The following is a 23764-nucleotide window of genomic DNA, read 5'->3' on the forward strand; positions in this document are numbered from 1 at the left end:
TATTAATATGTTGAATAAGTCCAATTGTGCTCACTTCCATTCGGAATTGCTTATCCCCCTCTCTAAAGCCCTCAAGTTTCTTCACAGCTATGTCATTTGAATTTGGGAAAGTCCCTTTAAAAACATAACCAAAATTACCTACCCTAAGTTTCTCAGAGAAATTATGTCTTATTCTTCAAATCCTTGTAGCTAAACATCACCAAGGATTTAAACCGCCTTTAAAAACAATATACCAAATAATAGTTCCCTTCTTAATGCTAGTCGCCGGAAGTTCAGAACCCGCAAGACGGAGATAAAGATCGATTCCCTGAGGGGTTTTTGTGATGTTTAGCTACAAGGATTTGAAGAAGGTGACATATAATTTCTCAGAGAAACTTGAGGCAGGTAGTTTTGGTTCTGTTTTTAAAGAGACTTTGCCAAATTCAAATGCCATGGCTGTGAAGAAACTTGAGGGCTTTAGACAATGGGAGAAGCAATTCCGAATGGAAGTGAGTACAATTGGACTTATTCAACATATTAATATAGTTCGACTTCGTGGAATTTGCGCCGAAGGTAGTGAAAGATTGCTGGTTTATGATTACATGCCAAATGGTTCTCTAGCTTGTAATCTGTTCCATAAGAATTCTGATTTTTTGGACTGGAAGGTTAGATACCAAATTGCACTTGGGATTACTAGATGATTAGCCTATCTCCATGAAGAGTGCAGAGATTGCATCATACATTGCGACATCAAGCAAGAGAATGTGCTATTAGATGCTAAATTTTGCCCCAAGATGTCAGATTTTGGAATATCGAAGCTCATAGGATGAGATTGCAGCCGGGTTCTAACAACCTTGAGGGAAATCTTAGGCTATCTTGCGCCAGAATGGGCTTCTGGCAATCCTATAACTACAAAAGTTGATGTATATAATTATGGAATGATGTTTTTTTGAAATTATATTAGGAAGCAGAAACACAAAATAATCTAAGGATAGAACTGTTGATTTTTTCCCTATTGTTGCTGCTTCCAAAACATTCGAAGGAGAGGAACTCTGCTTATTAGATGAAAGGTTGAAAGCTTTCAACAATAACAAAAAAAAAACATCCATCTTTTAAGATTCCGAAGCAAAATAAGATGTCAAATTATCGGTAAGTTTTTATCCTGGATTTTGATTTTTTTGATTTCTTTCACTTGCTTCGATATTTCAATTGAATCAGATATCATCTGTTTAGCTTAGTCTTAATCCTTATAATTCACGCAATTCTTTCTATTTTTCTTCTTCTTATTCGTTTTCACAATTTTCTTTGTTCTGCCAATTTTTGTATTGTCAATCATGCTTTAGTAATTTCCTTTCATTTTCTTTTTTAATCAGCTCAATCGATTCGTTTTGCTGGATTATTAGTTTTTATGAAGATTCGTTAGTTAATTTTCCTCAATGAATCAAATCAATTAATTGTTGTTTCATTTGCTAAGGGCCTGTTCATTTAAACTGATTGTGAGCCCAAAACCTATTATTAGACTCAAAATTACATATAGGCCCTGTTTCTTTCAGATTATGACAACCGATTGTCAGCCCCAAACTTATTATTGGACTCAAGTTTAAGTGTAATTTTGAGCCCAATAATAGGTTTGGGACTCACAATCAGTTGTCATAATCTCAAACGAACAGGGTCCGATAATAGGTTTGGGGCTAACAATCGGTTGCCACAATCTCAAACAAACAAGGCCTTCAAATATCTGGATATGTGCAGAACTATATACATACACTGATACACATAATTTATATAAATGCTTCCGAACTATTAATAGTTTAATACACACACTCATGCATGAATCTATGCAATTTTGATTGAAGTATATTGTTCTGGAAGCAGATATCTACCTAAATTTATATATGTATGCATGCATATTCGATTATTATTTCATAATTAACATGTAACTAAGGCCCCGTTTGTTTGAGATTGTAACAACCGATTATGAGTTCCAAACCGATTATTAGACTCAGAATTACATTTAATCTTGAGTTCACAATCTCAAAAAAACACGGCTTAAAAGTCTAAATAATTTGGGTGTTTCTTTTTTCCTTTTTTTTTTCCATGGGGAAGAATGTGGTTGCTTTAGTAGTGCATAGATACGCCCGTGCCCGTGTCTGCAGACAGATGAATGCTACACGACAGATGAATGCTACACTGAAGGCGGCCCCCTTTGACCCAAAATTGTATTTTTGGACTTTTAAAATTGTTTTTTGGAATTTATATGACCAATAATCCGATCTGGCTGATGAGACTTTCAAGTACACCTTCTATGTATGCATGTAATTTCTAAATAAAGATGAACCAAAGCACAAATACATTAGAGTAGGCGAAACAAACCCTACTCAGAAACCTATCTTTCAAATCCTAGAAAGATTAGATTAAAGAAATGCATCCTCTATTAATCATCTATATGGAAGGAACACTGATCTAAGAAGAGAAAAAGATACAAAACAGAAAAGTAGTGGGAGAGATTCTCTTGACTCACAATTCTTCATCCCAATGCATGGTTTTTCTTTTCAGACGAAAGATATCTTCTTATTCAAAACAGAAGTAGTAAGTTGCAGATTTACTTTTAGTAGTAAATCGCCGACTTACTATAAAAGTATAAATAGTAAGTTTACTAGGAGATATTTTCTCATAGGATATTTTCTCCTAGAGATATTCCCACTTCCCTTTTTAAGGAAACTCTTTACAACAAAATGAAAGAGAGACATTCCTTTTTTTTTTTTTTTGGAAAGGTAAGAGACATTCCTTTTATGTTTATCTTATTTTTCACACATTTCAAATCCACACATGTTTAATATTATCTTGTGTGGGACCCTTTGATCTGGGCCCACATGGATCACCCTTGCAAAACCCCAACAGCAAGGGCACCTAATTGCAAAAAGAAACCTTTATTTTTCATTTTGAGTGCCGTTATAAATGTGTTTGGGTGACGTAGATCCAATGGGGTGCACTGCAATTATAAATGTGGCTGGGTGACATGGATCCAATCGGGCGCGCTTGTCGCCAGGTTTTTGCAAGGGCGCACTTCAGTTTAGCATTCCTTGGAAAAGGTTTCTGGGTTATCATGCAGGGTGAGCAGTCGTCTAAATACCCTATGTGCCATAGTTGGTTGAGTCATCCACCCCATTAGTTCTGTAGGTTATAGGTAGGATAATGGTTAGGGTTAGGGTTATGGTTATGGTTATGATTAGTGGAGGTTTTGGAATGGATGGCTACTAACTATTTGGGTTAGGGTTAGGGTTATGGGTTATGGGTTGTGGTTTGTTAGGGACACCTAATCTATGTGGGTTCTATAGGCTGAATAGGTTGGATGAGTGAAGCTACATGTAGATGGTGTTTTATAGAGGGCTGCTCACCCTATGCGATACTATATATATATAGAGAGAGAGAGAGAGAGAGAGAGAGAGAGAGAGAGAGAGAGAGAGAGAGAGAGAGAGACATATATATATATATTATATTAAAGAGGAATGGGGGTTTACTGTTCACCGCTGATATGGACAGTCCCATATACAATATTTATATATAGAAGATATTCAGATCATATATGCATGACAATGCATTCATGCCTCAGAGTGACACAAGGTTTGTCAGTCAAATAAAATGTATGTATATTTATGTTTAAAGTGTTTGAGCCATACACCTCAAGGCACCCCTCAAGGCGAGGCTTGCCGAAAATATCTCGAAACATTAAAAAATGGCTCTATACTAGTGAGGGGTACCCCTCACAAGTATATTCCTGTGAGGCATTAATTTCATTGTGGCTCTCTTTCCCAATTTTTCCTGTGAGGCATTTTATCTTCTCAAATTAACTGTTAAAACCATTTTAACATCAACCATGGTCGTTTGAGAGGTTTAAGTGACTATTGGTGTTTTAAAAACTTTTTTCCTCTAAACCTTGGGATGCAGGCTATGGGAAGAGAAATGAGGGAAAGAGGAGAATGGGCAGAAGAAGAGGAAGAATAGAATTGAAAGAGGGGAAAAGGAGTAGTAGAAGAGTAGAAATTATAGGAGAAGAAAGGGAAAGAGTAAGAAGAAACAGGAACTTAGAGGGGAGAATCTGTATTCTATTTCATCAAAAACTCCTAATTTTTAATACATGAGACCTATATATAGGCAATGGAAATAAAATTCCATGAAAAATAAAATCCTAACAACTAAATTATAGAAATAAAAATCCTGGAAACTAAATAACATGTAAATAAATTCCTTAGAGTCCTAATGGGCAAATATGTCTCTTATTGGGCCTACAATCCGAATCACCTTGTTTTTGTGATTACTCTGCAACTGTTCAATAGAATCAAAATCTATCACTTTTAGTGCATTTCTATCATCAAAATGAAGCTGGTGATCATAGAAATTTTTTTCATGGTACACTCTTATTGTGATGAGTTGAAATCCAATTTTGGCGTTTTTCCTTTATATATCCATCCATAGGCCCATAGCCATCCTTCTCAAAGATTCGGTGGTTGTTGGAATGCATTTGATCTTTTATATATAAATATGAGTGATAAGAAGTATTTTGCATAGAGATATGCAAAGGAAATCAAGGAGAGAGAGAGAGAGAGAGAGAGAGAGAGAGAGAGAGAGAGAGAGAGAGAGAGAGAGAGAGAATTTTGGAAAATATATTCATGTACTTTATTTTGTTAGTGTATTAATGTGATGGTTGGATGATTATATTGTTTTTAGAAATGGGGGATATATTTTTCAAGATTTTTTTTTGTAATTTTTTGCTATATTCTTTATTTCCTTAATTTTTATTTGAAAACCAGGAAATTTGTGAGGTAAACGCCTGATGCCTCGGCTTTTACTCCTCACAGATCGGGTAAAAATGCCTCGCCTTATGCCTCCCGCCTTTAAAAGCATTGATATGACTCAGAGACTGTTATTTACATCAAACATTTAAAACTTTGGATACGATTTTAGTACAGTGAAGGTAACCATGGCATATACACTTGACTATGTATTCATGGACATGAAAGGATAGTCAGTCAAATAACCTATTCACATAATAATTACACACACACACATATGAAAATGCAAATATTTTGGTGTCTTATTTATTTTATTTATGTGATGCAGTATTGTTTGTTTAGTGATTTTTTTGGACTTGGTGCTTTGGATCATCATCAATACTAGCTGTGCATAATGTTCAAGAAGGCAGTTGAGGCGAAGTCATTGCAGCGCTTGTCCGGGGCTGATAGGAAAAAGCTTAAGCGAACCATAAAGGAAAGGTTTCCACATGCCTCAGATGCTGATATTGATTTGATACTACCTCCAAAGGTAAAAGTTGTTTATTCGATTGCACCAAGTTCATGATAGTATTGGTTGATTTGTGCTTATTGGGTGCTAGATGCTTGAGATTTTTTTTAATGGTATGCTTGAGATTTAGATAGTGATAATATTTACACATGTGATTGGATTTTTTGTACACTCTGTTATTGTTTTCCGATAGTTAAATGCAAACACAACAACTACGTAAATTATAAACTATAAGCAGAAACATAAAGTTAACTAGTAAGCTATAACAAAGATGAGCCAAACGAAAAATCACGCATATCATGCAAGAATCAATATCCAAAGTGCTACGTCCTTCTTGGGACCCTGAATGTGGCAAATACCTTGGCAAGAGGAGGCGACTTTACATCGAAGATTTGTTTCCCCATTTGTAGTTGTTTTTGTTACTGTAGTTTTACTAATGTTATTTTATATATTGTCTCGGGTTCATCTTGACCCTGGGCTGTGTGCTACTTTATGTTACCAATATAATTTTTTGATTGTTATCTTCCGCAAAAGTAAAAGCACCAAGACCTTGTGCAAGGAGAGTATATGAGGCAGTTCAACCTTCCAACCTTTTTCAGGGAGAGCAAGTGTTCGATTTCCAAATATTTGAAAACAACCTGTCATGGGAGAGCATCTCTAGTGAGCAACTTAATGGTGTTATTGTGAGGCGCATGTGATGATTCATGAGAGGTGTAAGACAACAAGCGTTTTCCTTCGCTCTCTTGACATATATGCATGTGCATGTGTGTGTGTGTCCATATATATATATATATATATATATATATATATAAGGAAAAGGATTGTACGCTCGAGTGTACCAAGCTTATGGTACGCTCGAGTGCCCATTCACATGTGGGCCCACTTTGTTAGGATGATCCAAAGCATTCATTTGAAAGGCCCTTACATAGATGGGGTGTGTACCAAAAATCAACTCCATAGGATCATCCTAACCCATCCATCTGTGGAGGTCAAAATGGACAGACACTGTTTGCCCACAAATCAGCCCATTTTTGCCCTCCACTTTTGAAGAGGTTAGGATGATTCAATGGAGCTGATTTTTGGTACACACCCTATCTATGATAGGGCCTTTGCAAATGAATGCTTTGGATCACCACAAAAATTGTGCGACACATGTGATTGGGCACTCAAGCGTACCATAAGCTTGGTACGCTCGCTCGAGCGTACAATCCTTTATATATATATATATATATATATATGAGAGAGAACAGTTTCTACACACAAGTGTAGATAAGTTATCTACACACTAGCTTAAAATACAGTGGAAGGCATACTGTTTGGGTGATGCAAACCATTCATTTGATTGGCCCTCACATAGATAGGGTGTCCACAAAAAATCAGCTCCATAGGATCATCCCAACCCTACGATTTGTGGAGGTAAAATGGACATGTATAAACCTTCACAAATCTGCCCATTTTTTGCTTCCACGGTTCAAGGGTTAGGATGATCCTATGCAGCTGATTTTTTGGGCACACCCTATCTATGTGAGGGCCCATCAAATGAATGCTTTGGATCACCCAAACAATGTGGGCCCCCACTGTATTTTAAGCTAGTGTGTAGATAACTTATCTACACTAGTGTGTAGAAACCATTCTCTCTCTCTCTCTCTATATATATATATATATATATATATATATATATATATAGAGAGAGAGAGAGAGAGAGAGAGAGAGAGAGAGAGAGAGGATTGTACGCTCGAGCGTACCAAGCTTATGGTACGCTCGAGTGCCCCAATCACATGGGTCCCACATTTTTTGTGGTGATCCGAAGCATTCATTTGCAAGGCCCTATCATAGATAGGGTGTGTAGCAAAAGTCAGCTCCATTGAATCATCCTAACCCCTCCAAAAGTGGAGGGCAAAAATGGGCAGATTTGTGGTCTGTCCATTTTGCCCTCCACAAATAGATGAGTCAGGATGATCCTATGGAGCTGATTTTTGGTACACACCCTATCTATGATAGGGCCTTTCAAACGAATGCTTTGGATCATCCTAACAAAGTGGGCCCGTATGTGATTGGGCACTCGAGCGTAGCTTATATATATATATATATATATATCGGGAAAAGGTTTATGAGGTATCGCTCACTCTGAGCAGCCCTCTAGAATACCCTATATATATAAAATATGTCTATATATATAATAAGGATACGGAAATTCGGAATTTTTTTTATTTTTTTGAAAAATCTGTTATGTCGACACTTGTAATTTGACCGGGATGGACTTCTCCAGCTTTCAAAATAAAATTCCATAATATGGGCCCCACTTCTATGATGACGTTTCCCGCTTATCGTGCGTTTTTCTCCGTCCCTCTCACTCATTCCCTCTACGTCTTTAAAAAGAGATTCACAATCTGTTATGTCGACACCTGTAATTTCACCTATTTTGGGACGGACTTCTCCAGCTTTACAAATAAAATTCCATAACGTGGGCCCCACTTCTGGTTGTGGAAATTCTGTTACACTGACACGGAGGATTTTCGAGTGAAAATACCATGAATGCAGTTATTTTCTCTACAAAATGATTCCACCTATCCCCTCTAAACGACAAAATAACAATGTCTCCATGTAATATAAAATCTAATTTGAAAGTCAGCATTTGCTGCTGTTGTCAGGAAACCCAATGTCCTCTCTCTCTCTCTCTCTCTCTCTCTCTCTCTCTCTCCTGCATATCTCCCACGTTACTGCTCTGTGGGCCCACTTCATATAAGTTTTTTTTGCATTGGGCGGTGATAAATTCACCCCCTGATCCTACATTATGCACCCCTATTTTTCAAAATGGATTCTACAGCTCACACCATAGGATGTCCAAACCGTCCATTTGATGGCCACAATGTAAATAGGTTGTGCCCAAAAAATCATTTCCATAGGAGGATCCTAGCCCTCCAATCTATAGAGAAACTACATATAATCAAACGTGTAAAGATCAGACGGCTAGGATCCTCCTATGGAAATGATTTTCAGGGCACAACTTATTTACATTGTGGCCTATCAAATGGACGGTTTTGCTCGTCTTATGGTGTGGGCTGTACACTCCAATTTTAAGAATGTTTTTCTTTCCCAAACTTTTGCAGCCCTGTTTGGACTGCAAGATAAATAATTCTGATGGAAAAAATTCCTTTTGAAATTTATAATTGCTCTAAAATACTAAAGCTGTAAATAGGGGTGGTTAAGTTATATTTTTTTCTGTGTAAAAAGGGATTTGTCACGCAATTTCACGGCTAGCTTGTGCATGTGAGAACAACCACACAGGTTGACCTTTTGGCAAATTTTTTCTTATTTATTCAATTCATCTGAGGTGGCTGTTCTCACAAGCAAAAGCCAGCCACGAAATAGCTTTCCAAGAAATTGTTCAAGAACTTTTTTTCCTTTTTCAAACTTTTCCGGCTTGTTTGGATTGCAAGAAAAGCATTTATAATGGAAAACTTGGGAAATTTTTCTTCTTCCCAAGATTTAGAGGGATATTTCCAATCCCACTCATTTTCTTAGTTTTGTATTGCCATTTTAGAGGCTTTATTAAATTGTCTTAGTTTTGTTACTGTATTACCATTTTAGACGCTTTGTTATGCTGTGATCATGTGACTATGCAGTACGCGCGCATCGCGCGGGGTGCTTTACACACACACACACACAGAGAGAGAGAGAGAGAGAGAGAGAGAGAGATTTTATATGGTGAGTGCAGGTGAAGTCCCGTATTTTACGGAAGTAGAGTGGGGCCCACTTCAAAGGATGATCTAAGCTGTTCATTTGTTGGGTCACAACGTAAATAGCATATACCCCATATATCATCTCCATAGGATGGCCCTAACCCATCGATAATCTGTATTTTAATTTTCAGCTTCGCACCGTTTTTAGTTGAAGCTTTGCTCTAATATTCTGCTGTTTTGCTCGTTCCATAATGATCGAATGGCGGCAAAAGGAGCTGACATCCAAAGGACCTTGCCTAGAAGACCCAAACCTTGAAGATTTTAATTGAAAAATAGCTTCATAATTCACTCAGGAAAGACCTAGTTAACTCCTAACCTCCTGATAATATTATGTCAAATCCATTTGCTGTACTTACCAAAGACCAGGAAATGATTCGCAGATTCCTTCTTGGCTTGGCACAAGGAGCGTCTGTTGACAAGTCTAAAATTCCCTTTGTTCAGATAGTCTTGGATATTGATTTTCTACTATGCTGCATGGGTACAGATACGGGTGTCAGAATCCAATATGGGTATCGAGTGTCGGATTCGGCTAGCGTCAAAAAAAGATTCGTGAATTTGGCTAATTTTAATTCTTTTACATGTTAACATTGTTATACATTAGGAATTTCGGGAGGTTAAGTAAATAACAATGTTTTATTTCCGTATGAAAAACTTAATATTTGGATAGATAAAACTCAATACATATGATAATTGTAAGTTTGTTGTAGCCTTTAGAAAAAAATAGATTAAAGAGATCTATCTTGCCATTTTTTCCATTATTTGAATGACCGAGGCCCATCAAGATTTACAAGGAATACCAAATCCCAACAGAAGGCCGAGGCATAAGATCGAGAACTTCTCAGTTTTGCAGCCCTTGATACTAGGAAATTCAGCAACTTTACCCTCCTCAATTCTATTACCAATTACTGAGCTCTTGATTCAACCCCAAACCATTTTAGAATAATTTTGATAATACTGACCTGTTCCCAAATTGCTTTACAAAAGATGAGCATGTCATCGATGAATTGAAGATGAGTTATGCTTCCCAATTCTCTAATAGTCTAATGTGAGCTCCTTCGATAAGGTCCTTGCCTACAAATGATTCTACTCAAAGCTTCACCCCCCATAGTAAAGAGGAAAGGTGATAAGTAGTCTCCTTGACAAAGACATCTCGAGCTCTGAGAATAACCATTTGGGCTACTGTTTATAAGGATATAAAAGGATGGATTTGATATTTACTCTCTCATCCAAGCATGCCATTTATCCCCAAAGTTTATTCCTCAATCAACATAGTTTTAAGCTTTCTAAGTCCACTTGACAAGTTGTACCTTCCTTTTTCTTTCCTCTAAGTCTCTAGACTTTACCACAAGGGGCTGTTGTGGAGAAACATCGTTTCACTAAATATCAGTTCGATAAGCGCTCTATTTTCGATTTCTTAAAGAATCGCAGATTTGAGTAGTTACTTAAAGCATTATCTAGTTTTTGAATAGTCAAGAGAAACCTGTCCGAGGTACCTGTTTTGGCAGCACCAAACTTTGATTAGTTGTTTGACGTTGATTGTGATGATTCACATGTTGGACAAGCAGTCTTGACTGTTGAGCAATGAGGGGAGACTAGGGGTGTATTCTAGTGAGAAGTGAATGATACAGGGTGGCAGTATTTTCTTCTTTTTATTTGGTAGGTAAGCTAACGATAGTGGAATTTCACATATGATTTGGAGTTCTATGACCTTACAGGACGTGCACTTGTTGGCAGTACTATTTGATTTAGTGTCAAGTTTGTTTTATTTGTTGATCATGATGCTAATTGTGATACATTACTAATTGTGATACATTACTTGCAACATAACATTAGTTGCAAACATGTTCGCTTTTGTTTTGAAGCACAAGGCACTGATGTAATAATCAACTAGTAGATGCACTTGCTTACACGAGTCAGTGCCCAGGTTGTGGGTGTTGAACAAATCAGGGATTTTTTTTTTTGAAATGGTAATATATTAAAAAGGGGAGCCGAGGTGGTCCACCAAAGATACATAGAGAGAATACATAAATAACAACAAAAACACAAAGGAAAAAAGACACGAAGACATCACACACTTCTCACGGGGGAAGGAAATCGAACTACTACAGCCCCTCTTTTAGAACACCAGATCTAGGGAGGGAATTCGCCTCCCCATTTGTTTCGCGTCTAACATGCTTACAAACAATAGATGACTGCAATGAGATCAGAAATTTCCTCAAAGTAACTCAAAAATCTCCACGGAGGGACCACTCTCCCCGTTAACCAACCGACTACATTTGAAGAGTCTCCTTCCACAATTACCCTATCATAAGAATCATCACTTAGTCGCTTAATCCCCTGATATGCAGGCCTTACTTCCGCTTCAGAAGAATCAATCATTCCAATTGGACCTGCAAAAGCCCACGATACTCCCCCTCGGGAGTCCCTACAAAGACCTCCAATCCCAGCTGGACCCGGATTACCCAGACAGGACCTATCAAAATTTAGTTTAAGAAAACCTTCAGGGGGGGCTTCCCATTTCTGACTTCTCTTCTCTCTCCTCAAACCTTTAGAGCACACAATGCGCCACCCCTCCCAAAGATCGAATGCTGATACGAAAGTGAACAGAGGGTTGCTTTTCACCAAAAAAATAACTAACGCTATGATTTTATTATATAACCAATACGATGACTTTGCCGCTCCTTCGAAAACTCTCGAGTTTCTTTCCTTCCAAATGACCCTCCACAAGGCTATTAAACATATCCTCCAGAGCACCTTACCTTTCTTCTTCTAGGGCACAAAATCCCAACTCGAAAATAAATCTTCTATAGACCTTGGGAAAACCCAAAAAATGCCAAACCTGTCCAGAATGAAGCCCCAGATCTCCCTTGTTACCTTGCAATGAATAAAGAGGTGGTTAATTGATTCCCCATTCTCCAGACAGAGCGAGCAATGGTCCACCAGGCACATACCCCTTTTTCTTAGAAAATCATTGGTCTGAATCCTCCCGTTACACACTGCCCAACTGAAAAAACAGACCGATGGGGGCCCCAGAAACTTCCAAACAGCAGCAGAAATAAGGGATCCAAAAGCAGGCATCAATTGATAATAAAAGGATTTCACGGAAAAGAAGCCAAATGAATCCCATATCCAGATCCGTTTGTCCACCCCACTTCTTTTTATATAGCACCCCTCAATGAGTTGAAGCAACTGAGAGATAACCGGTAATTCTCGCTCAAAGAAATTTCTTCTGAAACACGGGTTCCAAACCACCCTATTTTGAATTCTCTCGAAGCAATCAGATACCTTCACTTCTTTGTCCAAGGCCACCGAGAACAACACAGGGAAAAGCACCGCCAAAGGTTTGGCGCAACACCATGAGTCCAACCAAAATTTGATACGATCTCCTATGTATACTTTAAACCGAATCCCCGCCTCAAAACTTTGCTTGAACCTCAAAATATTACGCCAAATGGTCCATCCTTTCTTACCATACTTGTCATCCGAACACCAGTTACCCTGTAAGAAACCATACTTACTCCCAATAACTTTTACACATAACGAAGATTGTTCCACACCAAAACGCCATAACCATTTGCCTAAAAGAGCACGATTGAACTCTTTCAATCGCCGGATCCCCAGCCCTCCATTCTTTATAGGAACACAAACCTTATCCCACTTTACTAAAGGGATTCCTCCTTTATTATTTGACCCACCTCACAAAAATCTTCTTTGAATCTTTTCAATTCTCAAAATTACACTCACCGGACAGCTAAATAAGGACAGATAGTATACAGGTATGTTAGCCAAAACCACCTTGACTAACACCAATCTTCCACCCTTCGACACAAGGTTTCTTTTCCAGGTTTCCAACCTTCTTTATATTCTTTCTGCAATAGGTGTCCAGAGCTCTTTTCTCGGCTTTCCAACCCCCAAAGGTTGCCCAAGATAAGATGAAGGTAGAGTCTCCAACTTGCAACCCATCACATTTGCAAAATCGAGAGCTTCTGATAAAGGAATATTGATAACAAACAAACTGGATTTCTGGAAATTTGATCGTTGACCAGTAATCAGCTCATAGCATCTTAGCGAAGCCTTCAAATTTAAAATCTTCACCCCGTTAGAAGCACAAAACAAAATGGTGTCATCAGCAAATTGCAAGAGCAACACTTCGACTCTGTTACGACCAATGATAAAGCCCTCCAACAGCCCCCTACTGCTTCCTTTTACTATCAATCGATTGAGGGTTTCCGCAATAATTAGAAAAAGAAAGGGAGAGAGAGGATCCCCTTGCCTTAGCCCCCTGGAAGACTTGAAGAAACCTTTTGGCGACCCATTAACCAGGACAGAAAACCATGCCGAGGAAATGCATTGCCTCATCCAACCTCTCCATCGAGTTCCGAAACCCATCCTCCTCAGAAGATAATCCAGACAATCCCAGTCGACTCTATCATAGGCTTTCTCCATGTCTAGCTTACATAACACGCCCCCGGATCCACTTCTTGAATATGATTCAATGATTTCATTCGCAATTAGAGAACAATCCAGAATTTGCCTTTTACTAACAAAAGCACTCTGACTATCTGAAATTACAAAAGGAAGCAGAACTTTAATCCTGTCAGCTAACACCTTGGCCAACATCTTGTACAAGCATCCAACCAGGCTGATTGGACGAAAATCAGACACCCTGGAGGCCCCTTTAACCTTGGGAATTAAAGTTATAAAGGTAGCCCCTGTGCTCCTATCAAGACCCATATCGTCAAAGAACTCCTTGAAGAAACGAAGGATATCACTTTTAACAGCCGGCCAACAAGCTTGGAAGAAAGCTAAGCAGAAACCATCCGGACCAGGAGCTTTGTCTTTGGCTCAAAAGGTTGTTCCAACTTCGCGCTGGCTTCCAGATTTAAGCTATTGAACTCCACTCCCTCAGGAATAGGACGCAAACTTCCTTCTGAAGCATATAACTTAGCATAAAAATCAACAATAGCCGAGGAAACCTCTTCCTTAGAATTCAACATAATTCCATTCACTGAGATAGACTCGATCCTATTCGACCTTCTTCTAGCACTAGCCATCGCATGAAAGTAAGCCGTATTCTTATCTCCCTCCTTCAGCTATTTCACCCTTGATTTTTGTCTCCAAGAAATCTCTTCCCGCAACAACAACCCTTTATGTTCCTGCTTGGCTTTTCCCAACTCTTCCCATTCTACCTCTGATTTTAAACCACATTCCTCCAGAGCTAACAGTTCTTTTAGTCGGCTTTCTAACCACAACTTCCTACCTTGATCCAGATGATTTTGTTCCTTAGACCAAGCTTTTAATTGATTCTTAACAAATCTAGGTTTTTTTCCCAATCACCACATCTGTAGGACCCTCCACACTACACGAAGACCACCAATTTCCCAATTGATCCTCCATGTTTGGATATTTAAGCCAAGCCATTTCGAATCTAAAGGGAGGAGGTCCCCAAGACTCTAAACGCGGATCAAGAAGAAGAGGGCAATGATCCGAGACCGAATGCACCAGAGCTCTAGAAAAACTCTCAGGGATCAGAACCATCCACTCAGCACTGACAAGGAATCTATCCAGCCGACTTCTGCTAGGGCCCCTAGACCATGTAAAAGAAGTTCGCGCCAGAGGAATATCAAGTAGCTCAAATTTTGCAATGAAATCAGCAAACGCTTTTATGTTTATGGTAGATCTCCCACAACCCAGTCTTTCTCCCACTTCTGTAACCTCATTGAAATCCCCCCGAATACACTAAGGAATGGACCAAAACACCCTAAACTTCTCCAATTCCTCCCAGAACAGACTTTTTTCAGCTCTAAGGACCGGCCCATAAACCCCTGAAAACAACCACATCGAATCGCCCTCCTCCTTTTTTAAGACCACCGACAGAGAGAACCTACCCCTCCATACATCCTGTTTTCTCCAGACATTTTCATTCCATGTTACTAAAATCCCACCCGAAGCTCCAGATGATCCCACAAACAAAAAGTCCCAGTCCGCTTGCACTCCCAACCCTCGCACAACACTTCTATTTACAACCTCAAATTTTGTTTCCTGCAAGCAAATAAGATCCGGTTTTAGCTTTCGAACCAACTCCTTAATGTGAATTCGCTTATTCTGATGATTCAGGCCATTGACATTCCATGAAAGAATCTTCATAACACACCAGATTTTGCTGACCGCTCCCCCCTCCTACCACTAGGTTTTCTTCTCTTCTGATCAACAGACTCCCCATCCAATGCCACTTCTCTAGCATAGTTTAAATCCATCCTTAACTTCTGTAATTCTCTATCTTTCCTTCTTGAAGACTCTCCGGCCCCCTTGCGCAAAGACTCCTTATTCACTGAATCTCTCATCTCAGCTGATTGAATTTCAGAAATAAAATCTTCCTCAGGTCCGGCATAAACCACACCCAGATCCTTACTAACCTCCAGAATATGACTGACAATAACATCAACTTCCTCAATAAAGTTGACTCCTACAGGTTCACCAGGAGGATCTTCAGATATCTCCAAGGGAGCCCTCATGAATCTCATCCCCTCACCAAATAGATGAGAATTTACTTCCTTTGCCAAAACTTGAGGAAATGGAAAGGTTTCCCCCTGACAGAGCTTCGTCGGACTAGAATAACTTGGATATTTTTCCTTGGACCCTTTCTCGAAACCCTGCAACTCCACACTATCAGATGGACGAGGCAAACAGATCTTCGCTTCTATGGGCACGTTAATAAAGGAAAGCATACTAAATGTCTCTAGCTCAGAATTACCAAGACTATCCACTCTGATAACCACATCTGGCTTCCCTATTTTCTGGTTAGCCCAAAAACCGACGCACCCCTCGATCACTAAGACCAAAGCTCCGCAACGCACGCAAAAGCTAGGAACGACCTGGTTAGCCTGATCACCAACCTTCTTTATTACTTCCACAGACAAGCCACGACCCCCTTGGGATCTTCTCCCGATGTTTCTCTTTTCTACCGACAAGATGCTATCATCCTCTGGATCCGAGTCGAAATTAAGATGCGAAGCAACTTCTACCAGAGCAGCTCTCGAAACACCAGCCTCCGTGCTCCAAATCAGGGATTTTTACTTGCAAACTTAGCTCATTATGGTCGGATTTTACTTGCAAATTTAGCTCAATATGGTCTGACTGTGTTCATGGGTACGTGGGCTTCGAGGAGTGGATAGCACACAAAATTTGTTCTACGAGGGTCGAGTTATGTATGTAGGATATGTGGAATGGTCACAAACATCTCTGTTTTTTTCAAAATTTCTTGATTATATCGTGACATTTTGATAAAACGGAAAAAAAACCTAAAATCATCTCGGGGTTTTTAAAATATTGTGATGTTTTCGTTTTTATATGTTAACGTAAAAACATCACAAAAATATCTCAATGATTAGATGATATTTTTTAATTTTTTTTAGATTTTTATTTTATGTATTTTATTTTCAATCTTTTTTCCTTATATAAACTCGTAATGGTTTAACTTGAAAATATCACAAAAATATCACAATAATTGCATAATATTTTTAAAATTTTCTATTTTTTTTCGTAGATTTTTATTTTTTAAATTTTTTTTCCAGTTTTTTCCCTCATATAAACCTGAAAGCAACAAAAACTTTAAAATCTCCCGAGACTTGCACCACGAGAAATTCTTGAGGCAAGTATTTGTGACTATGGCATGGATGACTTCCCTTTCTCGCATAAAAGTGATCGCAATTCAAGCACTTGCGGCTCTACAGGCAGTTGCCTTTCTATTCAGGATTGTTCCCTTCGAGCTTTTCTAGCGAGACAGCAGACATCGCCAGTAGGGCCCTAGTCCTGTAACCATTTAGAAGGGGCAATGAGGATTCCCTCCCTTCCGTGCGTCAGAGCAAACAGAAAGAGACTGTAACCTTACAGGTGCTGCCACGGCGCACGCTTGTTCCTCCATCGCTTTAGCTCTTGCTCTTCTTCCTTCTCAGAGGAATTGCAAATCTGAGGTTCGGAACACCGAACTTTTTACGCTTCTGCTTGTTCCAAAAGGCCCATGGGAGGACATGGGGTCTTCCATAAACTCAAGGAGGTTTGGCCTCCACTTCATCAGGGTTTATTGGTTTTCTAAAATGAAACTTTTTGGTTTTTGCTTGTGTCATTGAAAGTTTCGTATGTACATTTTACACAATTTGATGCTGTTTTGGTAGATGCGACTTGATTTTCCTTCCATGTCATCTTAAAGATTTATCCTCAGGAAGTCTTTTCTCTGATTGGAAGGGCCTTATTGGGGCCTTCTTGGTGCAACCAGGGCTGTGAATTATTGGTTCCACTTGTTTATTCTTGGTTGTGTACTGTTTAACTGTGAGCTCAATTTTGACCATAGAGAGATGTCTGCCAATATGCTTACCCATTCTGTTCTTGATACTACTTTCATTCTGTGGAAGCTTTTAGGTTTTGTCTGAAAGTTTTGCTTTATCCTTCTGCATGTCTGTGGTTGTTGAGGGGAATCTCCTATATTAGAAGGTATAGGTGCAATTAAGTCTAACCGTGGATAGGCAGATGTTTTTTAGGAGATCCTATGTTTTCTGTTTTTTCGCTCATTATACTAGCTACGCTGTCATAAGGTGGCAAGCTCTTTAGCGGATCTTATATATGTGACAGTCTCCATGATACTCTTACACCTTTGGCTTAAGCTTTTGTTACAATTTTTGTCGTTCTATATTTGGCAATGATCTTTTTTTTTTGAATAATTATATTTGGTATTCCAGTTTGTCTCTCTCTTCTGTACACTTTGGTCATATTTTGATAATTCTATCCGTTACACAACTGTATTCAAACATATCCTGCATGTGCATGCCATATGGTTTGCCATAGTGGTCGTCACTGTAGTGGGTGTTGTTGTAGAAGCTTATGATGAATAACTAATGCCAAGTAATTCTAATGCAGTTGCAATACTGAAATGTACAAACTTGACGTGGTAATTGCTCAATTGATTTCCTATGATGCACTCCTTTTGGGGATAGTTGATTTGGGACGAAAAAACAAACAACTGGTGAACTTGAAGATGAGAGGTGAAAGAATGCACATGCTATTTTATTTACTTTGTTTTCATTGCTTGACTGATCTAGAGAAATGGATCATTGTAAGATCGGAGTAGTGATCACGTATAGTAAAAATTGACGGAGAAAGAGGGATGTGAGTAATTGATTTCCCTAGTCTTTGTTTCCACTAATAAAGTTGCTGAAGTATGCTGTGGATTGGATAACAAATTTATCAATGCCAGGTTTTGGATTTTTTGTCTCAGAAAACATAGTAGAACAGCTTTGCTTTCGTAGGATAAAAGAACTATGAGCCTTTGAGTGAATACGTTTCTGAGGTGCTTAGTTAATAGTTTCATAGTTACTCTAGTCAATGCCCATTCCAACTTTCCCTTGATTTTACATGACACCCACTGCTACACATTGGTTTTCATTCGTGAAAAATAAAATAATCATATAATGTGCTCACCACTTTTTTATTAGGAGGTCTTGTGACCTGGGCTATCTCCTTTCATTGGGAAGTGGCGGAGGATGATAGCTTTTCAGCAATTCGGAGGCGTCATTTATTCATTCGACTGTGGTGGATTTGTTTTCCCCTGGGAGTCTCTTCCTTTAACTCCATTTATCCTTGAATCTCTTCTTGCCGTGGATCATTGATGTATTCTTCCAAACGTTGGTGTATCTTGGTGCCGAGGTCTTGGTTTTATGTTGGAGTGCGCTTATATAAGACCATTATTGTGGATCACCTTATCCATCGTCAGTGGATCATCACCAACCTTTATTTGAAGTGCATCGCAGATGCTGAATTGGTGAATCATCTCATTTTCCACTTTGTATTTGCTTCTTTGGTTTGGATGTTTGTCCTTGACCTCTTTGGGCTCCTATGGGTATTCCCCAGCCCGATTGGTAGTGTTATTTAGTCCTAGTCTTCCTTCTTGGGTTCTGGGGGAGGGAGAATTTTGTGGAACCTGTCTCTGGTGGCTGACTTTGGTCTCCTTGGAAGGAGAGAAACACCAGGGTGTTCCAAGGAGTGGGTTGCTCGCGATATTCGGCTTTGATATTTTATGGGCCACTTCACGTAAGAACTTTGTGTTGGTTTCCAAGGCTGACTTGAGGTGGATATGGTACATCCGCATGTGTTGTTTGAATTTGGTGGGTAGTTCGAATTATTGGGTCCTTTAAGTTGAACTTTGATGGTTTAGCTTTGGGAATACCAGGCTCCCAGCCTAGCTGGAGTCGGGGGGTAAACCTTGGCCTATGGGGTTCTCTTCCTTTTATTGGGTGTTGTTTGTATTATTTGTAGGACCTCCTTCATCCGGTCTTATGTGTGATACTGCATTTTTTAATATTTTTTCAGCTATTAAAAAAAATAATGTCCTCGACCATTCAAAAAAAAAAAATGTGCTCATCACTATGCTGTTGCTGTAAGATTTTATGAAAAGGTTTCTGAGCTCGAGCTCAGCCTGAGCTAGAGTTCAGAAACCTTTTCTCCCATAGTTGTTTCACTCATCCAACCCATTCATTCTATAGGTTATGATTTCTGGTTATGCTTAGGATTATAGGTTATGGTTATGATTTGTCGAGGTTTAAAATGGATGGTTAGAATGGTTAGGGTTATAGATCGAATGGTTAGGATTATGGTATGGAGATGGTTTGTTAGGAACACCCTATCTATGTGAGGTCCTATAGAGTGAATGGATTGGATTAGTCAAACAACTTGAAGATGGTGTATTTGTAGTGCTCTAGCTCAGGCTGAGCTAGAGCTCAGAAACCTCGCCCTCACTGTGTGCCAGTTTTTCAAGTTCATGTCATTGGCCTTCGGTTGTAGTATTATCCTCCATTTGTTTAGATGCAAGTCAAATATTTAGGCAAAAAAGGTGGTCACTCTAGTTTTTTGTTATTTTTCTCCTTGGTTTTTTGTTTCATATAGTTCCTCTTATCACCAGTTTAAATAGTTGTGCAGATGGTTTGTAATTAGGCTATAGCATGATAGGCATGCCATTTCTAAATTCTTTGATGCTTGATGAGCAATATATTTTGGCAATGTCTATCAGTCAAACTTTTCAAATGCATGGTCATGATCTGTTTTCACATATTATTGTGGATCTGATTGCTAATGTTGCCTTTTCTGATTTATCTCAATATCTGAAGGATTGTCTACCATTTCAACAACAACAAAAAAAAACCTATAGAATTGTCTGTGTTTATGTTATTGGTTCATTGATTTGTATTTATTGAACTGTGTTGTGACCTCTTATTCTAGGTGGAGATAACAATTGCTAAATTCTCAAATCGAGCACATGTATATGGTGTGGAAGGAGGCTTTCCGATGATTTTTGATATTGATGGCCGAGGCACTGAAATATTCCCAACAGGTCCTTAATGCCTACTTACTATACTTATTCTCCATTGTGTATAAGTTTCTTCCTATACTTATGGTGTATTGTGTACAAGTTTTCTTAATTGTCTCTAATTCTTTTTGTACATTATTGTCTCTTTGTTGTTTTTATCCTCCTATATATATTATTTTGGCTGTAGAATACGGATTTACCTTTTTATTGGTCCACCAAATTATGCTTATGTTGGCCTTTCTTTTTCTCTTGCTTCATGCATACTGTGTTCAAATTCGTCATGCTCGTTTTGCATAGTTTTATATATTTTATTTCATTTACTTAGAAAGCATCCAACGGTAGTTTATTTTTAATATGGCTTCAAAGTTTTGTTATTCAATTGCAACAACTCTGATTTACATTTGTTTGGCCATTGAAAAGATTATACTGCTACTGTGGTCCATGCCTTACTTTAAACCATGGTTTAAAATTTCGGTACCGGTTTCGGTACTTGAAATTTCCGAAATTTCGACCGAAATTCCGGTCGAAATTTGGTACTAAATTAAAAAAGTGTATTAAAAATAAAATAAAAAAAATCACATTTTTCTCAAAATTTCGGGCCGAAATTTGGTAAAGGCCGAAATCTGAAATTTCGGCAAATTTCGAAATTTAAAACCATGCTTTCAAGTACTTGAGCTGTTCCTCTGTCCATCTTCTTTATATGTTTCTTATTATTTATGTGTTCAAATGAGTTGGTGGGTTATTCGTGCCATGGTTTATGGTTCCTGTTGACTGTTTTCTTGGATATAATTTCATAAAGGTATGAGATTTACAATCTCCTAGAAACTCACAGCATGCATATGAATCACTGCCCGAAACATCAATATGTGGCCGATTTATTTGCCGCATGTGTGCATGCACTGGGACAAAGGCTTAGTTGAGTTGAGTTGATGTGTGCATACACTGCATGGATGGAGTACTCTGCGACACTAAAAGTCGATTCTCAACTATATAGTGAAATGATATTTTTATTTTGGAGTGGTTAGGCTGATATTTTGTTGACCTTGGCAGTCTATGCACTCTGGACGGTTCCCGAACTCTTGCCTGCTTTTCTTCTCAAGGGGGGTGAGGTATCTCGCTTTGTCATTGGAGGCGCAGATTTGATGTTCCCTGGTATAAGTATACCACCTGAAGGTCTTTCATCATTTTCAGCAGGACAACTTTGGGCTGTAAAAGTCCCTGGCAATCCAGCACCAATTGCGGTAAGCTTTGTTTTAAACAGCCACTTAAAAGGCTATGAATTTCATTTCGCACCTGAAACTATTTTAGGAGAAGTTTGTTTTCGTTCTGCATTCTGTGTGCCATTACAAGTTTTACTGGTTTTTGTGCAACTCCCGAAAAAAAGTTGGGTTCGGGTTCGGGTTGAGTTTTGCTAACCTGGGTCAAGTTTTCTGGTCGGGTTCTGGTTGAGGGCTTGGGCAACCCAACCCGAGTGAAACCCGACATTTTTTATCATTTTTTTATTAAGCTTAAAAACTCAGGTTGGGTCGGTGTGGGTTTGGGTTGGAAAAAAGGGTTCCTCAGGTTGGGTCAGGTTGAACCTCATCAGGTTGGAACTCAGGTCGGGTTTGGGCTGAGTAAATGGTTCCTCGGGTCGGTTTCAGGTTGGCCTCAACCTGACCAACCGGTCCAACCCGACCCAAGTTGCATCCCTAGGTTTCACAGTAGTAAATGCTTGACAATAACTACATGCTCCTCAATATTTAGTCATTTCTTGACAAATATTGATCTCTGGCAGGTTGGGACTACTACGATGAGTAGTTCTGAAGCACTAAAAGCCGGGTTGCGTGGCAAGGCATTGCGGATAACACATTATTACCGTGACTTGTTGTGGCAAGTATAGTAGGCAAAGTGGCTTGGATGTTTCATAAAAATCTTAACCAGTGTTAAGACGTAAAGCGTATCTTGCAGGGAATCAGTAGAAGGTCACTACGTGCCAAATGCGGGATTTTTGGAGGATGTTGTGCTTGAGGACCCTGCTTTATCATCAGTTTCTCTGACATCCGATTCCTACGAAAGTTCTTCAAATGAGCTACATAATGATTTTTATAACGGAGAAGTTGTGAACCAAGTTATTGATTCAGAGAAAGATGATGTGTTAGCACCCATTGATATAAAGAATGAAATTTCTGCAATAGCTAGTGATATGAGTGGTTTGAAGGTAGCCGATAATATTTCTACTGAAGAGGCAAATGAGGAGAAGGACCAGCATACTCTGTCTAGTGAAGAAATGGATGACCTTTTAGACAAATGCCTGTTGCAAGCCTTGCACACAACTGTTAATGATAAAGACTTGCCCATGCCGGGAAGCACATTGTGGTAGGATATATACCTGCTCTCATTGTCTATCAACATTTATACTCAGTTAATGGGTTTTTAATTTGGTCTTTTGGTCGGTTGACATGAATTTTTTCTTGGCATGCTCTATTTTTGTTGTTTATAGCAGCTGAATTGCCAAATCAGATCTTTTTTCTCTACTCTTTGATAAAATTATAATTTATGTACCTACATCGTACTCTAAAAGAAATAAACGACTCTGTTACGTTTGAATTGGTGGGAGCATAAAATGTTTGACTAGGTAGAGTGCTTGCTATGGATTTATTTGACTTACAATTTTAAATTATAACAATGTAAGAGGAGAAGCATATAGATGGGATTCAAACCCATTTGATGTGATCCGGCCATGACTATGGCATTCTTAGGGACTTTATATTTGCTTAGCTATTATTTTTGCATTTATGACTTTTGTTTTAGTTCATTGGCCGACCTCAACTAGTTTGGGACAAAGGCTTAGTTGAGTTGAGTTTTATGACTTGTTTTAGTATTTGGATGTTTTGGAGGCTCGATGTAGGGATTGTCCACATCATCTAGGGCCCACCCTACGCCTACCATCACTTATTATGTATCAACTCATCATTGGACAATTTTATCCTCAAGTTACTAGTCTTCCTTGTGTTTTTAAGTGAGGGCACTTAGGTCATTACTCATTACACAATGCCTCAAGTGAGCTTATTTCCTATTGGCTGGTTGTTAGCTCCACTCACTTAAGCTATCCCGCTTTTCAAATACCCTATTTATGGCCCTAATTGAGGGAGCTTTCGGAGTGATCGTTCAACTTCCCCATCCTTGATTTTACGTGAGCGAGAACCATAAGGGGAGAAAACCGCACACCCAAGGTAAGGGTTTTCTCCCTTTCTTCCCGCTTCCACCTTGCTTCTTTTTACACCTTTCTTACCCTCTCTCTACTTCTTCTTCTTCTTCCATTATTCTTCTCTCCAACTTATTCTTCTTCTCTCCCTTCTTCCTCCCACCATTCCTTCTTCCTCTTACTCTCATTTCTCCTCTA

General features: G+C 38.9%; 1 protein-coding gene across 4 annotated transcripts in view; it reads left to right on the top strand.

The window, feature by feature from the left end:
• Window positions 1-23764, top strand: part of LOC143864761 (eukaryotic translation initiation factor SUI1 family protein) — a 29572-nt gene that overhangs the window by 1141 nt on the left and 4667 nt on the right. Inside the window, exons 2-7 of one of the 4 annotated variants that reach the window (XM_077375568.1) lie at window positions 4791-4843; window positions 5101-5301; window positions 20292-20403; window positions 21430-21620; window positions 22157-22251; window positions 22330-22737. In XM_077375568.1, coding sequence (XP_077231683.1) covers window positions 5167-5301; window positions 20292-20403; window positions 21430-21620; window positions 22157-22251; window positions 22330-22737 — 941 coding nt within the window. In that variant the 5' untranslated portion in view covers window positions 4791-4843; window positions 5101-5166. The other 3 variants (XM_077375569.1, XM_077375570.1, XM_077375567.1) reach the window with 3 other exon arrangements.

Source organism: Tasmannia lanceolata, unplaced genomic scaffold (genome assembly GCF_043159265.1).
Source record: "Tasmannia lanceolata isolate RefF3 unplaced genomic scaffold, GAP_Taslan_0.1 ptg000054l, whole genome shotgun sequence".
In the NCBI taxonomy this organism is placed as follows: Eukaryota; Viridiplantae; Streptophyta; class Magnoliopsida; order Canellales; family Winteraceae; genus Tasmannia; species Tasmannia lanceolata.